We start from the raw sequence: 23,661 nt of genomic DNA, 5'->3' as shown, positions 1-23,661 counted from the left end.
TGCCTGCAAAATGTTCACTTTGTCAACATTTCGGTATCGACCAATCTGGCAATATTTTTTCTTCTGGATGGTTATTTTGACTTTTATTTTGAATAGCTGATACTTTGAGCTACTTTTTTGAAACCTATAACCTATAAGAGTACAGCTCAGCGGTAGAGTCTCTGGCTTACAGCGCTTGCAGTGCCAGAGACGTGGGTTCGATCTCGACTACGGAGTTTGTACGTTCTCCATGTGGCCGCGTGGGTTTTCTTCGAGATCTTCAGTTTCCTCCCACACTCCAAAGACCTACAGGTTTGTAGGTTAATTGGCTTGGGCTTGTATACTTGGTATAAGCGTAAATTGTCCCGCGTGTGTGTAGGCTTGTGTTAATGTGCGGGGATCGCTGGTTGGCAGAAACTCAGTGAGCCAACGGGCCTGTTTCCATGCTGTATCTCTAAACTAAACTAAACTAAACTAAACTAAACTAAACTAAACTAGTGTCTTAATGTGATTGGTACAATTATGAGCCAAAACTAGCAACCAAAGCAAAATTGCCAGCTCACTACAAGGTTTTGCATCACAGATCCAAGCTTCTTTAAAGCAGCCAAGCAACTGTAGGAAGATGAGGGGTGATCTTATAGAGGTACCTAAGTTGAGGGGAATAGGTTGAGTGAATACATAAAGTCTTTTACCCAGAGTAGGGTAATCGAGAACCAGACGACTTAGGTTGAAGGTGAAGATAGACACAAAAAGTTGGAGTAACTCAGCGGGACAGGCCGCATCTCTGGAGAGAAGGAATGGGTGACGTTTCGCCATCCATTCCTTGGCTGCAGAGTTGCTGCCTGACCCGCAGAGTTACTCCAGCTTTTTGCGTCTTTCTTTGGTTTAAACCAGCATCTGCAGTTCCGTCTTACACAAAGGTTTAGAAGGATATGGGCCAAACGCAGGTAGATAGGACTAGTGGAGACAGCTCGGTCAAGTTGGGCTGAAAGGATAAATCATGCTGTATGACTCTAGAAGAAATAAGCAATCCTTATCAGGTTTGTAGGGTTGTAATAAAACTGCATGCCAATCGCAAAAGCTTTTATATAATGACTAGAAGCACAATTGTATTAAAAATGCAACATCCAAATGGGTCTTTGAAACCTATCAATACATTTTGATGTTTATCCTCCATTAGAATGGAACTTTGCCCTTGAGTTTATCAGTTTCTTTTTTTAATCCCAGTTTCAGTTTTCCAAGCTATTAAAAGTGAATATTATCACTGCATTAATCATTTCCTTCACTAAACGATTCCATAATGCTTTCTGCCCAAGTCAATTGTATTAAACCGTGTATCTGTATTCACTCATGTTGATCCTCAGCAATTGAAAAAAAGTTTGTTTCTGACTGCTGTCTCCTCCACTTTACAAAAAAGCTCTCCACTACCCGGCACGGTGGCGCAGCGGTAGAGTTGCTGCCTTACAGCGCCAGAGACCCGCGTTCGATCCTGACTATGGGTGCTGCCTGTATGGAGTTTGCACGTTCTCCATGTGCCTTTGTGTATTTTCTCAGGGTGCTCCAGTTTCCTACCACATTCCAAAGACATGCGGAATTGTAGGCTACCCAGCTTCTGTAGATTGTTCCAAGAGTGTAAGATAGAACTGGTGTACAGGGTGATTGTTGGCCAGCAGGGACTCGGTGGGTCAGAGGGCCTGTTTCCACGCTGTATCTAAACTAGAGTTGCTGCCTTACAGCGAATGCAGCGCCGTCAGAGACTCAGGTTCGATCCTGACTAAGGGCGCCGTCTGTACGGAGTTTGTATGTTCTCCCCGTGACCTGCGTGGGTTTTCTCCGAGATCTTCGGTTTCCTCCCACACTCCAAAGACGTAGGTTAATTGACTGGGTAAATGTTTTTTTTTTAAATTGTCCCTAGTGTAGGATAGTGTTAATGTGCGGGGATCGCTGGGCGGCGCGGACTCAGTGGGCTGAAGGGCCTGTTTCCGCGCTGTATCTCTAAATCTAAATCTAAACTACCTGTAAGTCATCTGCCTCCTATGTTGACAGGAAAATCTAACCCACTCCCTGTACCCTAGGGGCAATTTACAAAGGGCAATCGATGTACAAACCCGCATGTCATTAGGACATGAGAGGAAACTGGAGGAAACCCACACGGTCACAGGGAGAACATGCAAACCCGAGGTCAAAATCGAACCGAGTCCCTGGTGCAGTGTGGCACTAGCTCTACCAGCTGAGCCACTGTGCCATCCATAGACTTGGTTGATTGTGAAGAAAAATGAGCACTCATAGAAATACTTTCTTTTGTCTTGTATCAACTGACTGAAGAGGTTAGTCCAACCATTGCTGGTCGGAACACGCACGCTTGATTCAACCCCTATTGTGTTCGCTATTTATGTAGACATTTTAATAACTTATTTTAAAGTTTATGTTAAATAAAAGTCGCTACTTTAAAATACTAACTTTTATTGGTCTTAAAGGAGCCCTGCTTGTTAATTATGGGTAAATCCTATTAAATTAGACTCTGTGTTAATCTGAAACAGCTGCAAATATGAATACACTGTTGTTTTCTGATGAGGTACTTTACACTGCTGCATTCACTTGAAGTGGTTAAATTGGGTAAAAAGCCAATTGAATTTACATTAACATTCTGTAGCCTTTACATCAACACGGTTTACCACAGGTCTCTGAGGCTGTGTCGTTTTAATGCGCGTTTTGCACCCCCGCTCAAAACTTTATTTGTCCCTGATTTGAAACCCAGTTTGCGCTGAGTCCACACATCTCAGCAGTAAGTATTTGGTAATTTATTAAGGTCAACATGAAGAAAAACAGAGCAAATGTTAGTGGCCTGGCAATTCAATAATATGGAACTGCTTCTTTAAATGCCACAACATTGACTGAGTGTGACATGTGATTGCTATCTCAGGCACATAATCAATCTTTGATGAGCTGCCCATGTGAACGTGATATGCGACACAGGGCTTGCACTAGTGGTGTCAGTCCATGCGGCACTGCCCTGTAGGAAAACACTTTCATGCCTGTATCATAGAGTCATACACTGTGGCCCTTCGGCCCAACTTCCCCACGCCGACCAAAACGTCACTCATTCCCTCTCTCCTAGATGCTGCCTGACCTGCTGAGTTACTCCAGCATTTTGTGAATACATAGAAACATAGAAAATAGGTGCAGGAGTAGGCCATTCGGCCCTTCGAGCCTGCACCACCATTCAATATGATCATGGCTGATCATCCAACTCAGTATCCCGTACCTGCCTTCTCTCCATACCCCCTGATCCCTTTAGCCACAAGGGCCACATCTAACTCCCTCTTAAATATAGCCAATGAACAGGCCTCAACTACCTTCTGTGGCAGAGAATTCCACAGATTCACCACTCTCTGTGTGAAAAAAACCCTTCTCATCTCGGTCCTAAAAGACTTCCCCCTTATCCTTAAACTGTGACCCCTTGTTTTGGATGCTACCTGTCCCGTTGAGTTAGTCCAGATTCCTCTCAGGTTCCCATTAAATCTTTAACCCCTCACCTTAAACCTCTGCCCTCTGATTTTTGATTCCGCCTGCTCTGGACAAGAGACTCTGTGCATTTACGCAATATATTACTCTCATGATTTTGTACACCTAACACATCTAAGCACAATGCTAAAACCATAATACATAGGAGCAGAATTAGGCTATTTATCCCATCAAGTCTACTCTGCCATTGATCATGGCTGATTTATTTTTCCCTCTCAACCACATTTTCCTGCCTTCTCCCCGTAACCTTTGACATCCTATTAATCAAGAACCTATCAATTGCTGCTTTAAAAACACCCAATGACTTGGCTTGTGACAATGAATTCCACAGATTCACCACCCTCTGATAAAGAAATTCTTCCTCGTCTCCATTCTAAAGGTACATCCTTTTCTTCTGAGACTGCGCCCTCTTGTTCGAGACCCTCCCATTATTGGAAACATCGATTCCATGTCTCGGACATTCATTATCCATCCCCTTCGGCAGAGCAGTGTGTAGGAAGGAACTGCAGACGCTGGTTTAAACTGAAGATAGACACGAAAAGCTGGAGTAACTCAGCGGGACAGACAGCATCTCTGGAGAGAAGGAATGGGTGACGTTTTGGGTTGAGACCCTTCTTCGGACTGGTGGAAATCAGCAGACACCAGTCTGAAGAAGGGTCTCGACCCGAAACGTCACATTCCATCTCTCCAGAGATGCTACCTGTCCCGTTGAGTTAGTCCAGATTTTTGTGTCTATCTTCCCTTGAGCAGAGAACTGTGGACGCAGCACAGACCATCACACAAACCAACCTCCATTCTATTGACTCCATTTACACCTCACGCTCCCTCGGCAAGGCCACCAGCAAAACCAAGGGTGTCACATCACGGCCACCCCCTTTTCTCCCCTACTATCAGGCAAAAGGTATAGAAGTGTGAAAGTGCACACCTCCAGATTCAGAGACAGTTCCTTCCCAGCTGTTAATCATCCCACCAACAACTAGAGAGCAGTGCTGAACGACCATCATTGGAGACCCTCGGACCACCTTTGATTGGACTTTCTGGATTTTAATGCAGTAAACGTTATTCACGTTATTCCCTTTGTCAGGTATATGAACACAGTGGGTGGCTCGATGGTAATCGTGTATTGTCTCTCCGCTGACTAGTTAGCACACAACAAAGAGGTTTTCACTGTGCACGTGAAAATAAACCAAACTCAACTCAGGATTTTGAAGAAATGTTAAATGGTTCAGGAATGATATGGAGTAGAACTGGAGTATTTCCGAATGGTAGAGTATACTCATGACATTCTGAACACAAACTCTTCACCGGGAGTTCTTTACAAACTGCAAATGCATGAATTCCTTGAATTTCCAGATGGGTGACACAGTGGTACAGCGGTAGAGTTGCTGCCTTACAGCGCCAGAGACCCGAGTTGAATCCTGGCTATGGGTGCTGTCTTTACCGAGCTTGTACGTTCTCCCTGTGACCACGTGGGTTCCTCTGGTGCGCCGGTTTCGGCTCACATTTCAAAGACGTGCAGGTTTGCAGGTTAATTGGGATGAAACTAGTTTCTGGATAATCGCTGGTCGGCGCAGACACGTTGTGCTGAAGAGCCTGTTTCCACGCTGTATCTCTAAAGCTAAAACTGAATCTCTTTCTCCTTAAGTAAAGATGAGCACATATCATTGCTGGGGTCATTATGTGCCTGAGTGGTAGAGTATACTCATGTGGCAGTCTGAGTACCAAACATCAACGGGGAGTTCTTTACAAACTGCAAATGCATTCATTCCTTGAATCCCCCGATAGTACGCGACTATCAGCAGAATATTCTTATGGTCATTCTTGTGTGTCTGTGTTGCATGGATTACAGAAGCTTTCTAGATACATAGCGAACCTTTTTGTGCCCAACTTTGTTCAGCTATGAAGCCGGACAGTCGCAGAGCCATACAGTGTGGAAACATTCCTTCAACCCATTTTGCCCACACTGACCAACACGTCCCATCTGCACTGGTCCCACCTGCCTGCATTTGGCCCATATTCCTCCAAATCTGCACTATCCATGTACCTGTCTAAATGTTTCTTAATAATAATAATAATAATAATAATGCATTACATTTATATAGCGCTTTTCTAAACACTCAAAGACGCTTTACAAGGTTTACTAAAACATAAAAGAAAATAAATAGATAAATAAGTAAACGAAGAGAAAAGGAAAAAGAAGGTGAGGTAACGGTCAGTGATTGAAGGCAGTGCTGAACAGGTGAGACTTCAGTGATGTTTTGAATGTGGTGAGTGAGGAGGAGTCTCTGACGGTTTGGGGTAGTGAGTTCCAGAGGGTGGGAGCAGCGATGGAGAAAGCCCTGTCCCCCTTAAACGTTGCAATAGTACCTGCCTCAACTACCTCCTCCATACACCGACCGTTCCTTACACCCATCACCCTCGATATAAGAAAATTACCCCTCATGTTCCTATTAAACCTTTCCCCCCTCACCTTAAACCTATGTCATCTGGTTCTCAATTCCCCGAGAGACTGGCCGTTTACCTGATTTACCCAATCTATTCCTCTCATGATTTCTACACCTCTCTAAGATCACCCCCCATTCTCCTGTGCTCCAGGTTCTCTGCTGCTTTCCAGCTGGCCAACATCTTTCCTTTTACACCTAAGGTCTACAATGACGATATTTCTGCAGTCAGAAGACTCATTTGTAGCTCATTGCATTGTTGAATGCTCAGTTGGCTGGAAAATGTAATTGCATACACATTGACAGGGCAACTTGGAGCATGAAGGAGCATCCTGAAGCTGGGGTCCTGACTTATGTACCCCTCTGGTGCCACCCACCCAAAACCACCTGCCGTTTTCAACCACATCAGCCCATGGCACATCTTATTGTTACACAGAGGGAGTTGAGTGCCTGGAAAGCACTGTTAGGGGCAGATACCACAGCAGCATTTGAGGTACTTGCGTTTGAGTTTAGTTTATTGTCACGTGTACCGAGGAACGGTGAAAAACTGTTGTTGCATGCTAATCAGTTAGCAGAAAGACAATCGAGCCGTCTGCAGTGCGCAGATACACGATAAAGGCAATCATGTGAATAACGTTTAGTGCAATATAAAGGCCATCAAAATCCAGTCAAAGAAGGTCCAAAGGTCTCCAATGAGATAGATAGTAGCTAAGGACTGCTCTCTAGTTGTTGGTACGATGTGCTTTTGCATAAGGACACGGATAGGCAGGGAATGGGGGGATAGGGATTATTGCAGGCAGATAAGGTTGGTGTTGGCATCATGTTGGGCACAGACTTTGTGGGCCGAAGGATCTGTTCTTGTTCTGTACTGCTGTATGTTCTATATCCCTTGGTGGTCAGGCAGCAGCAGGAGGTAGAGGAAGAAGAGGAGGGACAGATGGTGTTCATGAGATACCCACTCTGGACATAAAAGCTAATGGCATTATGAATTTACCTCAGGTGCTCCTGTAACACCATGCAGTGAGATAGTCCATCATCAAATGCAATAAATCTCCTCAGCTTGGAACAATATGTGCCTGGCAAAAACGATTTGTATTAAGTGGAAGTCTCTCAATCTCCTTTTTCATTCAAAGGAATTATCACTGCCAATTCTCCCAAGAGAAGGATAAAAAGTGAAAATGCTGGACGTTTACTTTAGTTTAGGGATACAGCGTGGAAACAGGCCCTTTGGCCCACTGTGTCCGTGCCGACCATGATCAACCGATCAATTAGTTCTATCCTAGACCTTTGGGACACGTTACAATCCAATCTTTGGATTGTGGGAGGAAACCGGGGCTCTCAGAGAAAACCCATGTGGTGACAGGGAGCACATACAATCTCCGAACAGACAACGCCCATAGACAGAATTGAACCCGGGTCTCAGGCGCTGTAAGGCAGCAAGTCTACTGCTGCGCCAACGTGCTACCCTGAATGTAGAAGCTCAGGCAAACCGTGTGGGGGGGTGGAGTGGGTGTTTGTGATGAAAAGTCAGCAAAGTAAAATGTTTACTGTTTCCCTCTCCACAGCAACTGCCCGGCCTGTTGAGTATTTGAGAACATTTCCAAAGTGCACAGTTGCATAGGTTTCCACTGAAGATATACAGCAAATGCTGGAGTAACTCAGCGGGACAGGCAGCATCTCTGGAGAGAAGGAATGGGTGACATTTCGGGTCTCGACCCATTCCTTCTCTCCAGAAATGCTGCCTGTCCCGCTGAGTTACTCCAGCATTTTGTGTCTATCTTCATTGTAAACCAGCATCTGCAGTTCCTTCCTACACATAGGATTCTACTGAAAGGCTCATTAATAAATGCACACATGAGGATGTTGATCATACATCATGTCGCCATTCACCCATTCAGTTTCTAGTTTGTAGAAAGTTACTCTGGCACTTTGTGTCCTTTTGTGTAAACCAGCATCTGCAGTTCCTTATTTCCACACTAAAATTAACATTAGTCATTAAAATCAACTTGCCATGTCTGACCTCACTGTGCTATCAGTTTTGTGGTTCGTTGGAGCTATGCACAGTCTGAATACATTTCAACGGCAGATCTTAAAGCAGATCTAAAATGTGTAAATTGTCCTCTTTTGATCAATAAAGTATTATAGACAATAGACAATAAACAATGGGTACAGGAGTAGGCCATTCGAGCCAGCACCGCCATTCAATGTGATCAAGGCTGATCATCCACAATCATTACCCAGTTCCTGCCCTCTCCCCATACACCCTGACTCCGCTATCAATAAGAGCTCTGTCTATCTCTCTCTTGAAAGCATCCAGAGAATTGGCCTCCACTGCCTTCTGAGGCAGAGAATTCCACAGATTTACAACTCACCGAGTGAAAAAGTTTTTCCTCATCTCCGTTCTAAATGGCCTACCCCTTATTCTTAAACTGTGGCCCCTGGTTCTGGGATTCAGCATTATCTTATAACTATCTTGCAAAGTACACTGAACAAATTTTGGGCAGTACGTTGGCACGGTGGTAGAGTTGCTGCCTTTCAGCACCAGAGACCCGGGTTCGATCCTGACTAAGGATACTGTCTGTATGGAGTTTGTACGTTCTCCCTGTGACCGTGTGGGTTTTCTCCAGGTGCTCTGGTTTTCTCCCACACTCCCAAGACATACAGATTTGGAGGTTGATTGGCAATTGTAAATTGTCCCTAGTATGTAGTGGTATAGTGCTAGTGTCTCGGGGTTGTCGCTGGTTGGCGTGGACTCGGTGGGCTGAAGGGTCTTTTTTCACACAGTATCTCTTAAGTAAAGCGAAGAACTTCTGACTCATTGATATTAGACAATAGACAATAGACAATAGGTGCAGGAGGAGGCCATTCGGCCCTTCGAACCAGCACCACCATTCAATGTGATCATGGCTGATCATTCTCAATCAGTACCCCGTTCCTGCCTTCTCCCCATACCCCCTGACTCCGCTATCCTTAAGAGCTCTATCTAGCTCTTTCTTGAATTGCATTCAGCGAATTGGCCTCCACTGCCTTCTGAGGCAGAGAATTCCACAGATTCACAACTCTCTGACTGAACAATAATCCTGCTTCATCCTTGCAAATAGTGTAAGCTTTAGATATTTTTCAATGCTTGTATAGTTGATTTAAACCTTTAATCATGAAAATATGATTTTTACATCAAGTCATTTTGTTTTCATCTTTCAGAGGAGAAACGAAAAGAGAAAGTATGAACGCAGAACTAAAGGAGCCAACCGCCCATCCTAACATAGGGGAATGCAACTGGAAACACAAAAAATCTCTTGAGGACATTGGTAATGTAAATTTTGAAATATATTCAACACTTTCTTGAAATGTTCTTTTGTTTGTACAGTGATGGGTTAATGAACTGCAAGTGTTTGATATATATTTCTTACCAAATCTTCACAAAGTTCATCCAGGCAATGAAAGCTATTACTCTTTACACTTGTATTCCCTGCAACTTTTTTGCCATTCTTATCTACATATTACTAAAACTCTCATCTTGTTTGTGCGTATATATATATATTGCATTTTAGTAGGTGCCCGAAATACAGCCTAAACGGTAGACGACAGCGCAACAATTTTACGCCCACCCTACTCACCGTTACCCTGCGGTCTCGATTGATCAAGTTTTGTTACATATTAAAAGCAATTAACTTAATAAACTTTAATAAATGCACTCCCCCCCCCCCCCGTCCGGGAGGACCAGCGGCCCCGCGCTTGACCTTCCTCCCATGGTGCAGCGCGGTGGCAGAGGGCCAAAGAAGATGGCCGTTGCCATCGAGCTGCCATTGCAGGAGAGGTTTCCACCCAATGGGTCCATGGCTCGCTCTGGCCGCCGCGCTGGCCACCCGGGGCCGGGGTGAGTGGCTGCCTCTCCCATTTCTTCTCCCGCCCATGGCCCCGGGGGACACTCCCCGGCCAGCAAGGGGTCCACAGATCGTCAGTCGGGGGAGGGCTGCCTCCAGGAGAGGCTTGCACCCAATGGAGGTTGCCGCACCTGCAGGAGAAGTTTGCACGGAGGGTCGCAGGAGAGTCCACGCCCGACTAGTCTACTGTATAATACATGGATCTGCAATACATTAGAGTTTATGCAGCAGAACAACAGAGTTGTTGCACCTTGAGAGGTCGAATGTAAGGTGAGGGCATATAGTTGATGGCAAGGCCACTAACCGTATTGAGGTACACAGGGATCTTGTGGTCCACGTATATCTACTTCTGCCTACTTCATTGGAGACTCTTGAGACTATCCTTAATTTGATTTTACTGGCCATTATCTTGCATTAAATGTTATCCCTTTATCAAGTATCTGTACACTGTGGACAGCTCGATTGTAATCATGTAATGTAATTCTGCTGACTGGTTAGCATGCGAAAACATGTGATCAGCCATGATCACATTGAATGGTGGTGCTGGCTCGAAGGCCGAATGGTCTACTCCTGCAATAGTCTAATGTCTATTATTGTCTAAAAGCTTTTCACTGTACCTCGGTACATGCGACAATAAACTATAAGTCCACAGCTTCCTAAAAGTGGCAATACAAGTAGATAGTGTGGTAAAGAAGGTGTATGGTACGCCTGTCTTCCTCAGTCTGCAAATTGAGTATAAGAAGTCATGTTGCAGCTTTATAGGTTTTTGGTTCAGCTACATTTGGAGTATTGCATGCAGTTCTGGTCACCTCATTCAGGGAAGGATGTGGAGACTTTGGAGAGGGTGCGGAAGAGATTTGCCAGAATGCTGCCTCGATTAGAGGGTATTAATGACAGGGATAGGTTGGATAGACTTGGAGTATTTTCTCGGGAACGTCAAAGGTTGAGGGGAGAAATGATGTAATTAGATAAAATTAAGAGAGGGATGTATCGGATGGGCACTCACAAACCTTTTCCCGATGTGGAAATGTCAAAGACTAGACAGCATACCTTTAAGGTGAGAGGGGCAGGTAAGTGTAAAGGAGATGTGTGGAGCAGTGTTTTTACAGAGAGAGTTGTTGGTGTCTGGAACGTGCTGCCAGGGGTAGTGGTGGAGGCAGGTATGATAGCGGCGTTTAAGATGCTTTTAGATAGACACATGAATATGCAGAGAATGAAGGGATGTGGAACACATGCAGGCAGAGAAGAATAGTTTAACGGCATCATGTTTGGCACAGGAATGGTGGGCCAAAGGGCATGCTCCTGGGTTATACTGTTCAGCTATGTCCTTTATTCATACAGGGCACATTTGGAATTAATTCCCCATTGAATAGCAGTGCTAGGTTGTCGCAGATGCATTTAGAAGCACGTAACATTAAATTAAGAAAAGGCAGTTGAAGATACCATAAAATACTTGTGTTTAACCAATTTATTTACCGTCAGGGCATTTGACAGGTAGATTGGAGGCGACAGTTTGACGGTCAGGTAAGTGTGGGAATTTTGCGATGTTTCCGAAGACGGTGTAATCTCTTAGCCAGGTGCTAGTTTCACAAAAAAAAGTAACTTGTATCGACCTGACTCGGCATTGTCGTGGTCATTGTCATAGGGTAAAAGAAAATTTTGGCGATCTGCTACGACTTTAACAGTCGTCGGTATCGCCCAAAAGACAGGCCCTTAAGTATCACAGTCGGCATTAACGAGTCAAGCCAAATGGCCTGTTTTTGTGCTACTTGACTTTGACTCATTATTTTAAAAATCTCACCGTGTAAATCAAGAGAACACATAGAAACCCTTCTGTACTGATTACTTCCAGAAATAATACTTGTTTTTTTGTTAATGGGGCTGATATGTGCATGTGCAAAGGTTCCTTAAATAAATACCAAAGATAGACACAGAATGCTGGAGTAACCCAGTGGATCGGGCAGCATCTCCAGAGTAAACGGATAGGTGACGGAACTGATCTCCCGGTGGCCGAGCACTTCAACTCCCCCTCCCATTCCCAGTCTGACCTTTCTGTCATGGGCCTCCTCCAGTGCCATAGTGAGGCCCACCAGAAATTGGAGGAACAGCACCTCATATTTCGCCTGGGCAGTTTGCAGCCCAGTGGTATGAACATTGACTTCTCCAACTTTAGATAGTTCTTCTGTCCCTCCCTTCCGCTCCTCCTTCCCAGATCTCCCTCTATCTTCCTGTCTCCACCTATATCCTTCCTTTGTCCCGCCCCCCTGACATCAGTCTGAAGAAGGATCTCGACCCGAAACGTCACCCATTCCTTCTCTCCCGAGATGCTGCCTGACCTGCTGAGTTACTCCAGCATTTCGTGAATAAATCGATTTGTACCAGCATCTGCAGTTATTTTCTTATACTAGGTGACGGAACACATCTTCAGACTGTTGCTTGCTTTACCTTTTATGTGCAAGGGTTCCTGAGGTAAAATCGTTTTACTTTGAGAAGCAGCAAAGCAATTAAGTATGTCTTTGTTTATAGTTTTGTACACATTCTCACTCATTTAATATTGGGTTACTTACAGTCAGACAACCGACACGATGATTCAAAGCTGAGTGCATTGGATGAAACTTACCTCATGTCACCTTAAAATCGCCTAAGTGGGACAGGCCCTTTATCTACACTAAACCCATTTTCCTGCATTTGGCCCAGATGCCTCGAATGCTGGATTCCCCGATCCTGGGGAAAAGACTGTGCATTCACCAATTCCATTTCCATCATAGATTATCTCTCAGCCGCCTGAGCTCCAAGGAATAAAACCATAGCCTGTCCAATCTCTTCCTACAGCTCAGGCCATCAAGTCCTCATAAATCTTCCCAACTTTCCAGCTTAATGCTGTCTTTCCTTTAGCAAGGCAACCAATATTGAACACTACTCCAAAAGTGGTTTCACCAATGTCTTGTGCAACCTTTGATGTAACGTTTTGACTTCTGTACTTAGTTCCCTGACTGATGAAGGCCAATGTGCCAAAAGCCTTCTTCACCGCCCTATCTCCCTGCAACACCACTTTCAATGAAATATGAACTCCTTGTACTCCTGAATTGCTCTGCTCTGCAATATATACCAGGGCCCTACCATTCTCTGTGAAGGACCTGCCCTGGCTTGACTTCTCAAAATACAACATCACACAAATACCTGAATTAAACTCCATAGCATACAATTCCTCGGCTCACTTACCCAGCTGATTAAGATCCCACTGTTATTCTTGATAACCATCTTCACTGTCTATGACACATATTTTAATATCCCCTGCAAACTTACTAAACATGTCCTTTACGTTTTCATCCAAATCAATTACGTAGATAAGAAATAGCAATGGGTCAAACATTGACCCCTGAAGAACAGCACCAGTCATCTGCCTCCTGTCTGAAAGATAAACCTTCCCACCAAACGTTGTGCTTCCTACCATTAAATCAATTCTTTATCCAATTAGCTGCTGTAGCTCTTCCTGAATTTCCCTTTCTCCACAGTAAAAACAGAGGAGAAATATTCATTGTGGGCCTTGTCCATCACCTGTGCCTCGACATGTAAATGACGAATTTGGTTACTGAAGGGCCCTATTCACTCTAGTTACCCTTTTTCATATTATGTTTATAAAATCTCTGTGGATTCTCTTTAGTCTTATCCGCCAGAGCTATCTCCTGTCCCTTTTCGTCCTCCTGATTGCCTTCTTAGGTATGGTCCCCAATCCCTTATACTCCTCCAGGGATACATGTGATCCCAGCTGCCTAAACCTGACCCGTGCCTATTTCATGACCAGAACCTTAATCTCTCTCATCATCCAGGACTGATGAGAGAAATTTAAGGTTCTAGTCAGAACCTTACTTCCATCTGCCTCGTCCTTCAGTCTAACAGGACCAAGCATACTTTGAACTCGCACAATTAAACTTTTAAAAGCATCTAACTCCATGGATGTCCCTTTGCCCACAAACACCACCCTTCAATCAGCTTTTGTAAGTTTCTCTTTCACACCATCATTGCTAGCCTTGCCCCAATTAGGAACTTTAACTTGTGGATTAACCCTGCACTTACCCATAACTATTTTAAAGCTAATGAAACTGTGATTGCTGTACCCAAGGAGTTCACCCATTTGCACTTCAGTCACTAGCCCTGCCCAATTCCCGAGTAGCTCAAGCTTTGCCCTCTCCCTTAAAGAGCCCTCTACTCCCTTCCTGAGGAAAACACACAATAAATTCCACTCTATCTAAGCCATTGGCACAACGGTGGTCCCAGTCTATTTTGGGAAAGTTAACATCCCCCACTATCACAATATCAGTAGTCTTGCAGCAGCCTGCAATCGCCTGTCATAATTCCAATTGACTATTTAGGGGCCTATAGTTAGGGTTGCCAACTGTCCCATATTAGCCGGGACATCCCATATTTTGGGCTAAATTGGTTTGTCCTGTACGAGACTGCCCTTGTCCCGTATTAGGTCCAGGTGGTGCTGTAGGCCCAGACGCTGTAGGCCCCGACATTGTAGGCCCCAACGCTGTAGGACCCGACAGTTTTGGTCCCGACACTCTAGGTTTCCGACATTTTAGCTCCAGGCAGTTTAGGCCAGGGGGCCGGGCTCCGCCTAATGGAGGTTGCTTAGCAACGCGCCTTCCGGCCCGGGCAGCCTCCATTGGTCGAGCGGGAGCACGTGGCTGCTGGCTGGATGAGGTCATGTGGGGCGCGGGGTGGTGACGTCACCTTGTCCCGTATTTGGGGGTGAGATAGATACCTATAGTACGAGGTGGACATCCCCTTTTTACTTCTCAGCTCCACACATATAGCCTCACTGGATGATCCTTCAGTTATGTCATCTTAGACCACAACCGCTATGTTCTCTTTAATCAACTCCTCCTCTGGTGGGGGAAAAGGACGTACCTTTACAAAGGAGATGAGGGGGAATTTATTTAGTCAGAGGGTGGTGAATCTGTGGAATTCAATGCCACAAATGGCGGTGGAGACCGACGTTGAGTATTTTTAAGGCAGAGATTGACAGATTCTTGATTAGTAAGAGTATCAAGGGTTATGGTAAGGAGGCGGGAGAATAGGGCGGAGAGAGAAAGATAGATTAGCCATGATTGAATGGCAGAGTAGACCGGATGGGCCGAATGGCCTAATTCTGCTCCTATCACTTATGAAGCCCTAGCCCGCAAGTTGCACCTGTACAAAATCCTTCCTCTGTACCAGGTACAACTCCGGCTAATGGGATTTATTCCCTTTAAGGTGAGAGGGGCAAGATTTAAAGGAACCTGAGGGGCAACCTTTTCATTCAGAGGTTAGTAGATATAGGGAATGAGCCATTGGAGGAGGTAGTTGAGGCAAGTGCATTAACATAATTTAAAATAAACGCACTGTAACATTCCCAGGAAAGGTTTAGACAAATATGGACCAAACAAAGACAAATGGGGTTAGCTTAGATGGGGTATCCTGGTCGGCATGGACAGGCTGGGACAAAGTTGCCTGTTTCTGTACTCTATGGCACTAGGACTCGCTGCACTGAAACATTAAGCTTCCAGTCCTGTCCCTTCCTTAGCCAAGTTTTTTATCGTTCTTCCACATCACCTGTTGCATTGAAATCAATGCAATTTAATCCAACCATCCATCCTTGCTCCCTGCAATGCTCCTGCCTGCCCAGTCTACTGAACTCACCGTTATTGATTTCCGTATCGACTGCAAGCTTCCCCCCTGCCTCACCCCAACAGAGATATCCTGGAGCTGGGATTATTGACCTCCAATAATGACAAAAACTTTCTTCTGTGAAAGTTGTGACTCCAGCCAGTGGAATGTATTTCCCTTTGGACTTCATTTTTACCAGGGCCACTTTCTGCTACTTGGTCAAACTCTGCCTTGATGGCAAGAGCAGTCACTCTCATCTTTGCCTCTGAATTCACCGCTTTAGTGCATTACTGTGATGATCTCTGAGAGTGGTCCTGGCAAAATGCAAAATGAGCTTCTGGGATCAAGTTATTGAAGAGTAAGGGAGTCAGGGGTTAAGGGGAGAAGCAGGGGAATGAGGTTGAGAGGGAAAGATAGATCAGCCATGATTGAATGGCAGAGTAGACTTGATGGGCTCAATGGCCTAATTCTGTTCCTACAACTTATGAACTTATAAAAGCTGACAAAAAAAAAGACACAAGGTGCTGGAGTAACTTAGCAGGCCAGGCAGGCAGCATCTCTGGAGAACATGGACAGGTGATGTTTCAGGTTGGGGGCTTTCTTCAGTCTCTGAAGGTCTGAAGAAGGGTTCCAACCTGAAACCTCACCTCTCCATGTTACCCTGAGATGCTGCCTGACCTGCTGAGTACTCCAGCACTCAGTTTCTTCTTTTGTAAAATAGCATCTGCAGTCTCTTGTATCTGTCTGAAGAGTAAATGCTGCAAGTGGGCACATCATTCTCCACAAGCACACAGCTGCAAACAGTATGTCCTCATCTACATTCACAAAATCTGAACAGCTGTAACGATGCGGTCGTTGAACAATTGAGTTGTGTTGCAAGGAACTGCAACGGAATCTTTCTTTGAGGATTTATGTCCAGATAATTAATTAAATACGTCTGCAATTTACAACGGGCACAATGTTTTTGGAAGAAAGATAGAGAGCTGGTAGAAGTCGAGAGCTCTCAGCCAGCGATCATCTTTACCCAGAGTACTCATAGGGGGATGCCTCCGCTTAAAAAGGGTTCACTAGCATAGTGATAGGTTGCTGGACCAGTAATTCAGATGGTAAATAAATGATGCAGAGAGGCGAGTTTAAATCTCACCACAACATCTGGGATGTGTAAATACAGTTCATTAAACAAAGCTGGAATCAATAATGGAGTCCATGAAAGTATGGGATTGTTGTAAAAACACAGCTGCTCCACTAATTTGTTTAAGAAAGGGAAATATACAACTATTGGCCAAAGGTGCCTTTATGTATCTGCATGGAACTGGGGTGGAAAAAGTTACAAAAGGATGTGCTGGCACTAGAGAGGATCCAGAGGAGGTTTACAAGAATGATCCCAGGAATGAATAGGTTAACATATGATGAGCACTGGGCCTCTACTGGCTGGAGTTTAGAAGGATAAGGGGGGACCTCATTAAAACTTATCGAATAGTGAAAGGCCTGGATAGAGTGGAGAGGAAGTTTGCACTAGTGGGAGAGTCTAGGACTAGAGGTCATAGCCTTTAGAATTAAAGGGCATTCCTTTAGGAAGGAGAGGAGGAGGAATTTCTTTAGTCAGAGGGTGGTGAATCTGTGGAATTTGCCACAGAAGGCTGTGGAGGCCAAGTCAATGGATATTTTTAAGGCAGGGATAGATACATTCTTGATTAGTACGGGTGTTAGGGGTTATGGGGAGAAGGCAGGAGAATGAGAGGGGAAGTTAGATCAGCCATATTTGAAGGGTGGAATAGACTTGATTGGCTGAATGGCCTAATTCTGCTCCTATCACTTATGAACATGAACTTATGAAAATAATTATACGGATAAAACGTGACAAACTATTAACAATGACTGGCACTGAATTTGAGTGTGACAGAAAACCAATAAATCAAGCAAAGACCTCTTCCCTGTTTAACCCCCCCCCCCCCTTTCCCCTCTCCTTCCATCCACATCCCCCCTCTGGCTTTACATTTCACCCCTCCTCTCCTTATCTGACACCCCTTTGTTTCATTTTGAACTCTAGTCTTTGTCACTTATTCCACCCATCTGCAAATCAAGCCCCCCTTCATCTGTATCCATCTATTACTGTGTGTAGTGTAGATGCTGGTCTACAGAAACAAAGACACAAAGTGCTGGAGTAACTCAGCGGGTCAGGCAGCATCCCTGCAGAACATGGATAGGTGATGTTTCGTGTCGGGACTCTTATTCAGACCTGTTGAGCTACTCCAACATTTTGTGTCTTTTCGTTTTTATCTATGGTGTCCCTCGCCCACCTCTCTTTTCCAGCTCCCCCCCTCCCTCCCCTCTATTCCAATCAGTTTAAAGAAGAATCCTGATCCGAAATATTGCCTGTCCATTCCCTCCCCTGAGTTCCTCCAGCACTTTGTGTTTTCCTCTTCACTGAATTCTGAGTTACGGAGAATATTAGGAATGCAAATCCACAAGCTAGTCGAGTAGAAGTTCAATGTCGCCACACTTGTACCTTTTAATCAACATCAGAGAATTCCCGTGTGTAGGAAGGTTGCTGGTTTACACTGAAGATAGACACCAAATGCTGGAGTAACTCAGTGGGACAGGCAGTATCCTTTGATAGAAGGAATAGGTGACGTTTCGGGTTTGAGACCCTTCTTCAGAAAATCTGAAGGGTCTCGACCCAAAACGTCACCCATTCCTTCTATCCAGGGATGCTGCCTGTCCCACTGAGTTACTCCAGCATTTTGTGTCTATCCTCAGAGAATTCTGCATTATCAACTGTGGTGTATCTTGGAGGCACAGAGGGATTGGGAAGAGGCTGGATTAGAAATCTTAAGCATTGCCAATAGCATCTACAAGCTATCAAAACATCAGTCAGATATGGGCAAGGAAATCTTCTGTTCGTTAAGAAGTGATATCCTCCCATAGCTGATTAATGTTAAACACCAGGCTGAAGACCATTTGATGCATTGAATTAGCAAATATATAGAGGTCAACGTACATCAAAGTTCAACTCCAAATAACTGAGAAACATTACCACCGACCTAGTCCCATCTTCAACATTAAGACACTATCCATTATGCTGTATGATACCATAATAATTTAGGTTTATTCAGAATAGATTTAGCAAGGTGAGGGGCAAATTGTGAAGGAGATGTGCAGGACAACTTTTTAGATTTTTAGATTTAGATTTAGAGATACAGCGCAGAAACAGGCCCTTCGGCCCACCGAGTCCGCGCCGCCCAGCGATCCCCGCACATTAACACTATCCTACACACACTAGGGACACATTTTACATTTACCCAGTCAATTAACCTACATACCTGTACGTCTTTGGAGTGTGGGAGGAAACCGAAGATCTCGGAGAAAACCCACGCAGGTCACGGGGAGAACGTACAAACTCCGTACAGACGGCGCCCGTAGTCAGGATCGAACCTGAGTCTCCGGCACTGCATTCGCTGTAAGGCACCAACTCTACCGCTGCGCCACCGTGCCGCCCTTGCCCATATTCTCTGACTGATGTTTTTGACACAGGGTGTGGTGAATGCCTGCCAGGGTTGGTGGTTGAGGAAGATACAATAGTGATATTTAAGAGGCATTTGGATGGGCATATGGATATGGAGGAAATGGAGGGATGTGGATTACCTGCAGCTGGATAAGAGATGACCCTGGCATCATGTTCAGCATGGACAGTGTGGGCTGAAAGGCCCATACTTGTGCTGTACTGTTCTATGTTCTATGTTCAAAGGTGGCACTTTAACACAGCAATCTGTGCTGTTGCCTCACAGCCTCAGGGACTCTGGTTTAATCCTAACTTCAGGTGCTGTCTGCGCAGAGTTTGCATGAGCTCGCCATGACCATGTGGTTTTGTCTTGTTTTTTTCCACATCCCAAAGATGTGCCGGTAGGTTAACTAGAACATAAAAAACATTGGAACGGGAATTTGATCCACATTGTTGCTCGATCCTGATCTCGGGTGCTGTCTGTGTGGAGTTTGCATGTCTGCCTGTGACGGTGGGGGTTTCAAAAGATATAGGAGCAGAATTAGGCCATTTGGCCCATCAAGTCTACGCCATCATTCAATCAGGGTTGATCTACCATTTCCCTCTTAACCCCATTCTCCTGCCTTCTCCACATAACCTCTGACACCTGTACTAATCAAGAACCTGTCAATCTCTGCCTTAAAAATATCCATTGACTTGCCCTCCACAGCCTTCTGTGGCAATGAATCCCACAGATCCACCACTATTTGACCAAAGAAATTCCTCCTCATTTCCTTTCTAAAGGTACGTCCTTTTATTCTGAGGTTGTGGCCTCCGCTCCACGACTGTCCGACTAGCGGGAACACCCTCTCCCCATCCAGATGGTGTGTAGGTTATTTGGCCTCTGAAAATTGCCCCTAGTGCGTACGTGGAATTGTGTGGGAGTGAATATGAAAGTGGGATAGGATGTGAAAGTGCAATAACGCAGAACTAGTGTGAATGGGTGATTGATGGTCGGCATGGACTCGGTGGGCCGACGGTTCTGTTTCCATACTGTAGCTTCCAATCAATTCAAAATAATCACATTTCTGAGATTTGTATCACCAGAATAATGAGTACACACTTTTCTGTTGCATAATATGATTGTTTAGTTCATAACGTAGGGTTAGTTTTAAACAAGGAAAAGGATTATCTCTTTAAAAATGTCTTCCTCTTCCCCTTTTTAGTGGTGGATGTGTTTCTGCCTCGAGTGAAACTCATTACCAGTGCAATTCAAATGATGTGACACTGTCGTGATCTTAAGGTTTATGTTTTCTATATTCTCTTTAGTTTAGTGTCACTGTTCACTCCTGCAATGACAGTCCATCCTTTACAGCCAAATGCACATTGAAATGATCATAGAACTAACAGTCTTTGACAAGGAACTCCATATTTAAAGCAAAATGTTGAGTTTTCTGAAAGAGCTTCAGAAAAAATCAGAATGAAAATTGCCTTGGCGTTACTCAAAGTTGCTCCTCTTTACAAGTTCTCTTGAAATAATGGAACCAGCTAAATTCTGGCCAGAGTGGGCTTGTCATCTGTGTCTACAATACATGATTTAATCTTCACGTAAGATAGACACAAAAAGCTGGAGTAACTCAGCGGGTCAGGCAGCATACCTGGAGAAAAGGAATAGGTGACATTTGGGGTCGAGACCCTTCTTCAGACCCTACTCCAGCTTTTTATGTCTATCTTCGGTTTAAACCAGCATCTGCAGTTCATTCCTGTACGTTCACTCTTCACGTACTCTGAACCGGGCAAACAAGCCACTCAGTGGCTAAAATAATTGCTGTGAAGTTCAATTGCTACTTTCACGAGGCAATTCGAGATGGAAAATAACTTCTGTCAACCCATCTTTAGTCATTTCCTTGGAATCAATGTCACAGCCATTAAAATATATTGAGGTGGAGGCCTTCCGTCTTAAGATACAAACATTATCCAGCCTAGAAATTGTTCAGTGACTGGAAAGAACCTTGGTTCTTACTGTGCAATAGGCCCGTCACCTTGCAGTGATAACCAAAGGGTGGCGCAGCAGCCTCACAGTGCCAGAAGCTCGGATTCGATCCTGACCTTGGGTACTATCTGTGTGGGCTGAATGGCCTAATTCCGCTCAGATCTGATGAGATCTTTTGGATGGGAGGGTTGCGGCCTTTTAGGAGAGGCGGGGTTGCTTAACAATATTGTAACTGAGTTGAATTCCCAATATCTCGGAGCCACTCAGGAAAGTCCCATTAAATGATACCAAAGCTGGCCGAGCCTCCTTGCACATGAATGGCTCTCCCACTTGTGCCACGGAGGAGCCTAGACACGTTGCTGATTTTTGAACGGGTCCTGCTAATGATTGAGGTCCTTTGTACATCAGTGTGTCGACACAGAAAGATCGCCAAATGAAAATTGGGAACTGGCAACTCCACTAATTTTAGGAGACCTTTTAGTGGAAATGTATTATTGATACTGATTACCAAATAGTCCCAAAAGATAATGTTCATGGAATACATTATTTATTACTGAATAACATTTAAATGACAGCAACTGGCTTTGTCATCCTTCAATAAGCTGTCGTTAAATATTCTGTTGGTTGCATCGTAGAAACAAATAATTGTTGCCATAGGGACCGGAGCTCGTTAGATGGATCAGCCTCTGGTGTCTGCTCTAGTTACAGATGCCTCTCTGCGTGAAGTAAGATATCATCGCACATTGACGTATCCAGACGGCGATTTTGAAGTAAATCTCAATGTTCACAGCAAATCCCGACGTGAACTGTTACTAAAATGTGAAATCAGTGAATTTTCAGGGAGATTTTTAATGACAGCAAACGTGTCGATTCATTTTGTCGCCAAACTGGATAATTCACAAGCACGAAGATGGACACAAAATGCTGGAGGAACTCAGCGATTCAGGCCACATCTCTGGAGAAAAAGAATAGGTGATGTTTTGGGTGGGAACCCTTCTTCAGACTGAAAGTGGAGGTGGGGGGTGGGGGGTGGGTAGGGGGGGGGGCGTAGGGGGGGGGGGGGGTAGGGGAGTAAACACAAGATGAAAAAAGACCAGAACAAATCAGGGCTGACAACAGATGAGTTCAGGAAGAGTGGAGCCCCTTAATGGCCCACTGTTGGTGGGAGAAAGTGTGATAACGAGGGGATACACGGATGCGACCAGTGGAACTGGTAGGATGACTAGGGTGGGGGAGGGGGGAAGAGAGAGGGGAGGGGCGGGAATGCAGGAGTTACTTGAAAGTAGAGAAATCAACACATCCTACACACAATTCACTAGCGCGTTCTATTAAAAAGCTTTCAGCTAAACCAATCACTAATTTATCTCCCGTTTTATTGAAACACCTGCAAACTGAATCTGTTAATGTCTTCAGTAAAAACATCACCATGTGTCACTGCGCATGTTGTATCCCAAGTTCAACAAGAAGCCAGTGAGCTCAATTAATGACGTGCTTATGTTAAATCTGGTTTTGAGTTCAATGTCTCCTCCTTAAGTGGTTATAGACGGACTGAATTCACAGGTATTTATTCACAAAATGCTAGAGTAACTCAGCAGGTCAGGCAGCATCTCGGGAGAGAAGGAATGGGTGACGTTTTGGGTCGAGACCCTTCTTCAGACTGATGTCAGGGGGGCGGGACAAAGGAAGGATATAGGTGGAGACAGGAAGATAGAGGGAGATCTGGGAAGGAGGAGGGGAAGAGAGGGACAGAGGAACTATCTAAAGTTGGAGAGCGAGTCTGGGTCAAAATGTGGTCGTAGAATAGGAGGGCAGGAGAAATCACAGAGGGGGAGCAGCGAGAGAGCATGTTGCTAAACTCTCGTCGAAGAGAGGAGGAGAACTTCTTCAAAGTGGACATACCTTGAGGAGAAATCACAGTGGAGCAACAGGTAGTGTAAGAAAATAACTGCAGATGCTGGTACAAATCGAAGGTATTTATTCACAAAATGCTGGAGTAACTGACCTGCTGAGTTTCCTCTCCTGAGATGCTGCCTGACCTGCTGAGTTTCCTCTCCTGAGATGCTGCCTGACCTGCTGAGTTACTCCAGCATTTTGTGACTGAATTCACATATCGGTTTTGAGGGAGACCTTTTCAGAGTGTGGAAGTCTAGAAATTATGTGAAGATTCGTCGTTTCCCTGTGATGATCTTGATTGGGATGCCACGTCATCGCCCTGAACAAGACTAGGAGTTGGTGGTGGACTACGATTTCCAAAGCTGGTGTTCCAGTCTTGGATGTGATACTTGATTGAGGTTTAATGCAGTGTGTCAAAGGGACGTCACAGTGCCAGCTTAAGTCTTCTATCGGGTCAGTGTAAGTGCAGGGATGTTCTTATCCTAGCTCAGCATAGGTTTGGCCCTCTATGTCCAGCTGCAACACCTGATATGGTATTGCCCTTCTACCCAATGCTAGCTTGCTTGCTTTCCATTGTGGATAACACTGGTAACTCAGAGTAAAGTTCAGCTGCTGTTTCTCACAGTTTTCCATCATTTTTCTGCTTTTACACTTTAATGTGGTGAGTTATGCACTGTCTTGCACTCAACGTTATTCACGTTATTCCCTTTAGCATGTATCTGTACCCCGTGAATGACCTGATTGTAATCATGTATTGTCTTTCAGATGACTGGTTCGCACGTGACAAAAACCTTTCATTGTCCATCGGTACAC

General features: G+C 44.8%; 1 protein-coding gene across 9 annotated transcripts in view; it reads left to right on the top strand.

The window, feature by feature from the left end:
- Positions 1–23,661, top strand: part of LOC144605429 (neuron navigator 1-like) — a 602,839-nt gene that overhangs the window by 247,385 nt on the left and 331,793 nt on the right. For all 9 annotated transcript variants that reach the window (XM_078420673.1, XM_078420677.1, XM_078420676.1 and 6 more), the window contains one exon: positions 9,147–9,253. In XM_078420673.1, coding sequence (XP_078276799.1) covers positions 9,147–9,253 — 107 coding nt within the window. The remainder of the gene's footprint in view (positions 1–9,146; positions 9,254–23,661) is intronic.

Source organism: Rhinoraja longicauda, chromosome 24 (assembly GCF_053455715.1).
Source record: "Rhinoraja longicauda isolate Sanriku21f chromosome 24, sRhiLon1.1, whole genome shotgun sequence".
Taxonomy (NCBI): Eukaryota; Metazoa; Chordata; class Chondrichthyes; order Rajiformes; family Arhynchobatidae; genus Rhinoraja; species Rhinoraja longicauda.
This window is presented reverse-complemented; position numbering and strand designations above follow the sequence as displayed.